The 9,973-nt window shown below is 44.4% G+C and overlaps 1 protein-coding gene across 2 annotated transcripts in view; it reads right to left on the bottom strand.

Moving 5' to 3' along the window:
* Positions 1-456: 456 nt before the first annotated feature.
* The window catches only part of clmpb (CXADR like membrane protein b), a 90,174-nt gene continuing 80,657 nt past the window's right edge, over positions 457-9,973 (bottom strand). For both annotated transcript variants that reach the window (XM_086215452.1, XM_086215451.1), the window contains exons 5-7: positions 8,564-8,686; positions 7,979-8,120; positions 457-5,233 (exon numbers count right to left, since the gene is read on the bottom strand). In XM_086215452.1, the coding sequence (XP_086071578.1) occupies positions 4,897-5,233; positions 7,979-8,120; positions 8,564-8,686 (602 nt within the window). In that variant the 3' untranslated portion in view covers positions 457-4,896. The remainder of the gene's footprint in view (positions 5,234-7,978; positions 8,121-8,563; positions 8,687-9,973) is intronic.

Genomic DNA, 9,973 nt, shown 5'->3' with positions numbered 1-9,973 from the left:
CAATATTGGCTCATTCCTTGAAAGCAATAACAAAGTCAAAATACATCTTTTTTGTCATGCAATTTGCATTTCTATTTCTGTAATTAGCATAGCTGTGACATTTATGAATGTCACTGAGTTAACTATTGTGTATATTTTTGTATTTCAACGTTCATCATTGTAGTCTTTCAGAACTGCACTGTCAAACAAAATGCATATCATTATTTGGCTCCGACCTCGTCGCTCGCTCGCTACCACCACACACCGATGAGGAGACTGACAACAGTGGGTGTTCTTCAACACTAGAAGTTATTTATCTCACGAACAGGAAGCACACACGTTAGATCCCATTCCTCCCTCTGATGCTGTGTTTTCTATTTTCAGAGAAGCCAGTATGCAAATCAAGATTCACCGAGACCAAATAGGTAGTCATTGAATATTTTATTTGCAAATGAAAGAGTAATAACTCAGAAGTCGTAAAAATATACATTTTTTTACTTGTGATATTTACATGGATTGTTTTCATCAAACAAACAAACCAAAAAAATTCTCTACGGTTATACAAAACCAAACAGAAGTCACGGCAGAAAAACAGATGAGTGTAAAGAAAACCAAAGTGTCTTACATTTCCCTTTAGTTAACGCCGCGCCGAGCGTGTCTCCCCCCGACATCGAAACAATGTAGTCAAGAGAAACAGCCAACCACACAGATCCCACACAGGCCGGTGATGAGCATAGCACACAAAAAAGTGCAAAAGTACGTGGATGAAAAATATGAAATAAAGGAGACAAAAATAAAGCTTAATAAATTTTTCTGTGAATATATTTACAATTGTAGGTTGTTTTTTTCCTTTTTTCTTTAGCCGAATACAGTTATGTTACATCAAAGCAAAGCATTCCCATTCGTCTGCTCAATCCCCTATGACATGCAGGTACCTTTGCTTTCCTCGAGGTCGACCTCAGCCCCGGCCTTCTCGCCTCTGAAAAGTAACAATACATCACATTCCTCTACACTCAGATACAAGGCCAAACCACAAAGTCTGAGCAGCGTTTTGCTTTGCTCAACATCTTTAGTCAGAAATAAAACTGCCTAATAAAACATAAAATATTGTGGCTACATGAGATTCATATTCCTACCATACAACACAGGATAACCATAAATGGCTTGCTGCAGCTTGGAGTGATGATATCACATCGTTGATGGACACTGTTTTTAAAATACAGAACGTGCTGCTGACAGTGAGCTGTGGCAAGGCTCTCCTCCTTCCTCCACTGAAATGACAAAAGCTCTTTGAAACCCAATTGTTGGAAAGAGTGCAAGTTTGTCAGGCCACAGAGCTGCACACACGAGAGGAGAGATGCGACGAGAAGGCTCATAAACTGGGGAATCTGCCACCTGAGACTTGCAGTTGCTGGAAAGCAAATCAAAAAAGCTTGGAGGAATTTTAACAGCTGGAAGACTGGCATCCCATCCTCCACCTCCACTGCTACTTTCATCTGTGATGGAGGGAATTTCAATGGCAGGAGCCTGCAGCCCTGGCTCAATATCAATCGTGTTATACCTCTCCTGATTCCCAGTGCTACTCTGACAGATTCCTATGAAAACGTCTTCAACAATATACTACCCAGATTGTTAAAATGCATAGCAGTGTCTGTCTTTGTGAGTGCATGTGTGTGCATTGTTACAGAAGGTGTGTGCGTGAGTGTCCCCTGGGTGATGCGATGTCCCTTTCTGTGCTGCAGTCAGTATCCTGGTTCCATCAGTCGTAATACCTCCTGACAGTCAATCCATCAAATTGATTCTGAAGGAGCAGAAATAACTGGGATTCCTGCTTGGGCTTCTGTTTGTGCAAACTACATGTGTGTTCATGTGTATGCACATGAAGCACATACCTGTGTTCCTGTATGCACCCATTTGAGTCTGTGTATGCATGTATGTGGATACATATATGTATGCATTTACCTGTTTCTACCATGTTTGTATGTGCGTGTCTCGAGATGCCAGCAGTGCACCCAGGGACAAGCGTGTTCTATGTTAAGACACAGCATGAGCAGGGGGACAGCCCGGAGTGGCCTCCCGAGCTGAGGACAGTTATGAATTATGAACATGTTTTGTCTCAAGACGCCACCCCCACAAGCAAAAACATGACCGCTGCCTGTGAGGCCAGGTTCATTTGGCATACAAGTCAGTGAAAACTAAAATAAGCACTCATATCAGTTTAAATAAAGGCTACTTTGCCTGGCTGGATCCCTCTCAATCACTGAATGGCTAACAGGATAATGTGGCTAATGTGTGGGTGTGGCCCAAGGGCTTATACTGAATTTACATGCACACACCCACACATACACACTCATACATGTTCACTAACATGCACGCTAGCAAGCACGCACGCACGCACGCACACACGGTAGCTTCCCTGGTCAAATAAGAACTGCTGTAGCTGAATATAAAAGGCTCTTTTTTTTCACATCTCCCTCTGCAGTGAAGTCACATGAAAACCCACGTGTGAAGTGGAAGCATGTGTTTCTCATCATGTATGATGCAGATTTACAGCTTTGAGCTATAAATGCAAAAAAGGGCAAAACCCCCAAATTACCAGTTGAGAATAACAAACCAAGAGTTCGACTGGAAGTACAGAAGACCCAAATAATAAGGAGCTGACACTGTGAAGCTCGTCCTCCAGTACGGCACCTTTAATCATAGGAATGCACCTCGATGGATCTCCCAGCCAAGAAGGCGTTCAGCTGTGGTATCAGCAAAATCTGACTATTGGTACTCGTAACATGCATCATGTAATCTGGCAGAATACGAGTGACCACAGCTCTGGTCAAGGGCAAATTTAAGCGAATGAAGGCTTGTGGAAAAGGTCAAAGGGTCACAAAATAAATCCTTTTTACAGGATCAATAAAATCAATGCATCTCCTGAGGGGCATGAGGAGGGGCTAACTTTCTTGAATATTTCTCTCTGATTTCCATGGCGATAATTGTTTCATAAGGACACAAAGTTCAAAGAGCAGCACAGAAAAACACGTGGTTCAAACTCACACTCGGGTTTCCTACGTGACTCGTGCACAGGGAGGAAATCTTCCTTTCTCACATCCTCTTGTTTATTAAATTAAATGACATCATGTGCATATATCTATCTGTATGTACAATATAAAACAAGACTGATTACAGAATGTACAGTACATTGTCCTGTGGCATGGGATTGCTTTCTCACCGTGGATAACACCGCTGCTTTGCGCTCTCAGGGCTGCAGCTGCTATTAAGAGGCAAGTTTGTGAAGTTGTATCTCTCAGTATTTGCTGCTGTTGACCCTCAAAGCTGGATGAGATGGTGCGCTGAAGATAAGGGAAAAGACAGAAACCATCAAAAAGAAGAGGGATTGCAAAGGCACGCTAGATTGGCTACTTGCCCTTTTTCTCAGCTACTTTCAATCAAATGCACTGTCTGAGGATACGGCAAAAGGGGGATTGGCTGATAGCGCAGCTCCACCACTAATCAAGCGGGACCTGGTGATTCAGTGAGACAGCAATCGAGTGCCACTCCATTGTTATGGATCCAGGGAGAGAACTGAGAGTGATAGCATACACACCCTATACAATTGAACTCTCGTGAATCACACCTCTCACTCGCTTCATTCAGACTTAGTAGCCTAAATGGAAAATTGAAGGTCAATTCTTTGTGCCTTAAGCTTGAATATTGATTCTTATACAAAGCTAAAATAATGGGATCCATCATCTTTGTACATCACACATTCATGGTGACAGATTTTGGTTTCACTTCAGAAATGTAGCAGGTAAACAAAACAGTAGAAAACAAAAACGAAATAATGATAACCCATTCTAGGGATCGGTGGCACTTCTCAATATGGATGAATGGACACACGTCTGTCACCCTTTCAACCTGCTCAGATATGCAAAGAACAGAAAGAATTAAGGAAAACAAGTCCAGTCTAGTAGATGCTTATCCCCTATATTCAAAGCAGTGACTGTCTATAGGCCTAATACATACTATTTAATTATTCAGGAAAGATATTCAGTACCAGAAAAGGGAGTCCATAGACAGGATGTGGGAGGGGGTGACAACTCCACTGATTGGACACCTCAGTCCATGCTACATCCTCGTACCTGAAGTTTCCCCTGCTGATTGATAAAGCAGATGAGCTGTTTGTGAGCTGGACAAGTCAGTATCAGGACCACTCACGGGTTCCTCATGACAGCATGAGAGAAACACTGCACTGAGGCAGGTGATCCACACGGTGCCCGCCCACACGACTGGGCACAATCAGGCTGACCCACGGGAGGCAAAGGGGGTGTGTGGTTGCAGAGCAGGTGCTGGAAGCAGTGAGTCAGAGTTGCAGGGTGACATGAATCAGAATGACCCCACACTCCCTTCCTCCCAGAGTGAAAATCGCCAGTAGCTTTCCGTTCTTCCGCTCTTGCATCCTCGTATGGATCGTTGTACTTCATCATCCAGCCTCCACTGCTTCTCATCCGCACTTTTTTCAACATCGCATGCCTACATTTTTGATTGGATAAATACTCTTCAGTATGGGACCTCTTCCACCTCACTGCATTCGGTGCTTCCCTGTGCTTTCCAAAGCCCCAAAAAAGGAACTCAGAAAACAAGTTCTGCCTTCAGCCATGAGACACAAACAGTGTCACGTCTCTGCTTTGTTTTCTCCCTTGTTTTGTTGTTTTATGTAATTCAGTAGGGGGCAAGCATTTCTTAGTTTCCCTTTTAAGTATGCATTCATTAAAAGTACTTTTGGACTTATTGTATTGATTCTTTTAATTACATCCTTTTAACTAGTTGCATTTCTTTGTTTATGGAAGAGTCTTAGTCTTTGGGGGGGGGGGGGCTGGGAAGGGAAGGGAGTCTTGCATGGCTGCAGGAGGGGCTTGGCTTTCATTCCTACACAGTCTGAAATGCCTTGGTCTGGGCAGGGACCATGAGGGTTGGGGCTGTGGGCCCAGACATATTCCTGGAGTTGAATTTGGGAGTGGTAGGGGGCTCGGGGGTCTTGGGGGGCACCACCGTTGTGTAGGCCGGAGGGGACTGGGGAAAGCCAGGGGGCTGTCCATTTTCCTTGAGAGCTGCTATGGCAGGTGGGCGGGGGCGGTGACCACGCTGGGCGCTGTTGTGCACCATGGACTGGGTGGAGGAGGCACCGGAGCGCGAGCTGCCAGAGCGGGATGAGGACAGGGAGTTGGGCTTCACTAGCTTGGCCTTGGGAGCCTCTGCATCCTCCCTGAGATTTGAACACACACACACACACACACACACACACACACACACACACACACACACACACACACACACACACACACACACAGTATTCAATGACAATATAGGTCAACTTATTTCACATGAATGCACCAATATTAATAGAAGAAGGAGAGCAAACACACACTAAACCACACAATAACATCCTCCAGCCCTAGTCACACAGGACCAGTATTATATTGGGACCTCATGCAATTCATGAGTTCCCCCCCCAGCCCTGAGTTTTGTGAAGCACATTTGCATGGAATAATGAAAACTGCTGAAATCATTTGTTCCCCAGATACATTCTGAAGGGAAAAAAAAGTTTTTGCTGAGAACACAATGGAAACTTTCCTTTATAGTGCCGCTTCTGCCACAGACTCTCATGACAGGAAGAAGATAACAAATCAAGAATCTGCATCGCAGAAACATCTTACAGCTGTGAAGGATTCCACTGACTGGAGCACTGATAATCCAAACGTTTGCTGCTATCCATGAAATTAACGTCACAGAGGATGTTTGTCTGCCACTGTCACAGGTCACCGTGTGTGTGTGTTTGTGTGTGTTTGTGTGTGTGTGATGTGAAGCTAATCCAGTAGACAATGTTATGCTGATTTCCAGTTACTACTGAGTAAAACATCTCATCTGTGCAATGATGGCTACCTCTTGAAAGAAAAGGAGCAACATTTTTAATTGCACTGGGGTTGGTTTTAAATTTGTAAAGTTGGTGGTGTACTTGAACTTGAGCACGAGTGGGAAAACTCACACTCTCCACATGGTGTAAAAACACCTCGTCACATCTGCATTATTTACTGGAAGCTGTCCCTCAGACAGACTACATTATTCATCGTTACATCAGTAAACATGCACCTACACCGACTGGTCACAAATATGCTGTCACTTCTACAAGTTTCATCAGCAGGACACAGTCTCCACCAGTGGTGAGGAAAGGCTACTACGTCACCTGAATATGCACGTGTGCATAACTTATCCACTCACCATCCACCAGAAACAAATATGTCATAAATTTAGAGATCTGCAACCGTCCTCCAGCTGCAGGTTAAACATAAACTTTACTTTCCAATGTGAACGGTGCAACTTTGATCTGCTACATCCTGTTTCTGCCCCTGATGCACCACTGTGTGTAGCAGGAGATGAACAGAGGACAACGTTCTTCCTTACACATTCAGAAGAAAACTAAAGCTCTGACAGACAAAACTAAACTAAATTGTCCAGAATTAATTTTCAGACAGCTGTGATGGAGAGTATCAGGAAGACTCCAACCTTTCACTCCCAGCGACTCAAGAGTGTTGGAGTGGAGAAAAAATGAAACCTGTGTTTGCTCACCTTTCAGAGAATGCAGTTAATTTGGTCCTCACCAATGATGTGTGAGATACGTCATTGGTGAGGACCTGTCCACTATCAACCTCTACGTCACTCTTTAATGACTCGTCCCAGTGAGTGAATGTTACTGCAATTAGCGCATCACAAGTCTCCACTCTGCTAAAGGTATAACTTATATGGGACGGCTTAGCTTGAACAAGCTAGTTGGTTCAGCTTGTCATACCACTTTCTAAACATAACATAACATGCAAACACTCAGGAATGCAAACATGAAGTTGTGAAATGGTGGCAATTAATTAATAGAGAATCGACATCACACACACACAGAAGGCAGGGAGGCCGGGGACAGAAGACACATCCAGCATACTGAACAAGGGCTGTTACTTTGTCAGTTAGCATTAGACTTTCAAGTTTGACTGACAACAAGGTGTAACACACACACACACACACACACACACACACACACACACACACACACACACACACACACACACACACACAGCTGAGTGCAGCTCTACAGTAGATGATATTGTTCTGTCAAAAGAAGAGTGGATGTCATTTGAAATTTTAAACCTTCATTTGTCAGTCCAACCAAACACGGGTGTGTCAGAAGATTACCACGCCACGATGGGCTCCATCACCGCACGAGTTACTTGTTCACTACTTCAACTACTTTGATTCCACTCGTTTTTCTTCTATGTCCTGCAGCTGTAATGTCCTTGAGTCTTGTCACTGTGAAGCTGCCAGTGGAGACCCATTCTGGCATCACAAGAAAAGTCTAGCACACTTTTCCCTGGAAAAAGATAGTTTTAACTTGACTTTTCATGAAATTAACTTTGGAGGTGTTGGTAAGTGCATTTTGTCAGCTGTTAAGAGCCACTGTGCAACAATCAAATTGAAAATGTCTTTAGTTGAGGAAACTGGTTTGAGGGAATGACCCCACGGTTGTTTGCGGCTTACAGAGCTGATATGTGTGCAAACGTCCAGGAGGAGGAGCAAGATGTTTCGTAACGGTCACTTCCTTCAGAGAGGCAGACATTTTGCAGGTAGTCAAACAGCATTAGGTTAATATTGAGAGTCGCAGTTAGAATACATCAACAAACAGACGCAGTAGCAGTGAGTTTCTCAAGATAGTGAGTGGATTTAGAGTCGACTGCAGGGGAACCATGACAGTGATCAGGGTTTACATACCAAGTGGTTACTTCCAAAAGTTTGAATTCATCTAGTGTAACCTGCAGCCAAGCCAACAGAGCAACAGCCCCGTAAAGACACAAGAAACACACAAACGTATGAAAGTCTGCACGGCTAATGCCACACATTCGGAATGAACGACACTTGAAATTGTAAATCAGTGAAAGAGTGATGAAGGAGAGGAGGATGAATGAACCTGATCTCATTTGGAGTCTCTTCCTCTTCATATTTCTTTTTCTCTTTCTTCCGGAAGACGAGCCAGATGATTAATATGAGGCTGAGGACGCCGAGAGATATTCCCACCACTGCTCCTGCGACCTTACCTACATCTCTCACATCTGTGAACAGACAAAGAAGACGAGATGATTAACGAGACACGGTCACCGTCTGTCTTATGCTGTGGTGACTTGCAGAGCCAGCTCCTACTCCTGCTATCATTTCATTTCAACTCTTACACTCACTAGTACTGCTCATTTACTAGAAGTTCTTTGAATCCGCCCCTTTGGTCCAAAGTACCCAGGTGAAATGAAAAAGCAGGGCTATCACCGCTGAGCTTCTGGACGCGTCATTTTCTCGACACATGACCCCAACCACCATCCGCCTCTCACGAACTGCGTGAGTGTGAAACGCGACAGTTGAAGCGCAGGCAGTGACCAGCGGTTGAAGTTGAGAGCTGGGCCTCGTGCTGGAGCATTGGGAGGATGAGGTCATGACCAGAGAGCGGAATCATTCCCAGCTGCAGTTTGAAACGATAACCATCAGTCAGTGTGCTAAAACTCACGCTGCATTGTGACCTCGATGGTGCAGTTCTCCTCTCCCACATCATTGCTGGCTGTGCACCTGTAGACACCCGTGCTGTCCATGGTGAGATTCCTCAGGGTCACGATCTCTGGGTTCTTCAGATCTGAAGAGTGAAACAGTTAACCAAGACCTCAGGACAGGCAAATACAAGGGCACGTGTGTGTGTTTACGATCCTCAAGGTCAACGACATACTGCAGGAAGACAAAGAGAGCTGGAGCGTGAGAGGCACTGATGGAGTGTTTATTTAAGACTGAGGCCCGTCTCTCCAAGGAGGCCTGGGAGAGTGCAGGAGTGTGTCCACAACAGCCTCACGGGATTTTAGCCATTCCCACCAATGACAGCCATGTGATATTACCTTTCAGCACACTCATAAGTAATGGCTGCTGATGCTGTGCATCCAATGAAAACTAATTAGAGTGAACAGGTGTTGTTTGGTGGAGGTCGTTAATCTGAGGGTTTCGTCAAGGCACGAGCCATCAAGGGTGCCAGACAGAGAGCTTTGCACCACATTGTTGATGCCAGAGAATGCACAGTGGAAAGGAATGCCCTTCCATTAGCATTTCTGCTATAAACGCTCTCTGTTGTTATTTACAGGCAGGAATGTCTGGTTTTATTCCAAGAGGAATGCCAGCATCTTCACCATGCGCAGAGAGCGCTTCAGGGTGAGCGCCCAGCACAGGTTTTTATTTGGTACAGGTTGTAGCAGGAGCTGCCAGTGTGTTACATTTGATGTTGGACACTTTACACACAGTCTGAGAATGGCTTCACGCTGAGACCTGAGAGTAACGAACGCCTTCATCAGATTACACCCTAAATCCTCCTGTTTGAGGCAGCAGGTTACAACGAGAAGTCAGAAGGCTGTTTGGTTTTCCAGAGAGATGGAGAGATGTGTGTGGACTGTGGACCGCAGCAGCAGATATTTAGGGCCTGAGCCTGAAGGGACTATTATGTTCATCACTCTCATGTTGGGGTGGGGGGGCAGTACTGGCCAAAGCAGGGGTCCCCAAACTTAAAATTATAAAGGCTTTTATGTAGATTTTATGTAAAGAAATTACAGCTCTTTCAAGGTTTCAACACTAATGTGGCCTAACAGATGAAACCAGTGCTCAACTTCAGCCAACAGGTCGCCACCTACAGCAATACCACGCTGACCTCCTGCTCCTGATCAAATTATTTCAAACATCATGATATGTATATATATATATATATATATATACACACAATGATATATGGGAACCTAAAAACTACACAATCAGTGAATTACAGTATATTTCTTTATGATTTTTGCATTATTAGGCCTGTTATTATTTTTATCATTTCATGTTAAGCTTCACATCGAGCATCACTTGTCTGAGGACAAGACAGCGGCGACAAATCCTTGGCCTAATT

Source organism: Aulostomus chinensis, chromosome 10 (assembly GCF_037954235.1).
Source record: "Aulostomus chinensis isolate RoL2024-O1b breed Wild chromosome 10, RoL_Achi_v1.0, whole genome shotgun sequence".
In the NCBI taxonomy this organism is placed as follows: Eukaryota; Metazoa; Chordata; class Actinopteri; order Syngnathiformes; family Aulostomidae; genus Aulostomus; species Aulostomus chinensis.
The sequence above is the reverse complement of the archived record's forward strand: the minus strand, read 5'-3'. Positions and strand labels throughout refer to the sequence as shown.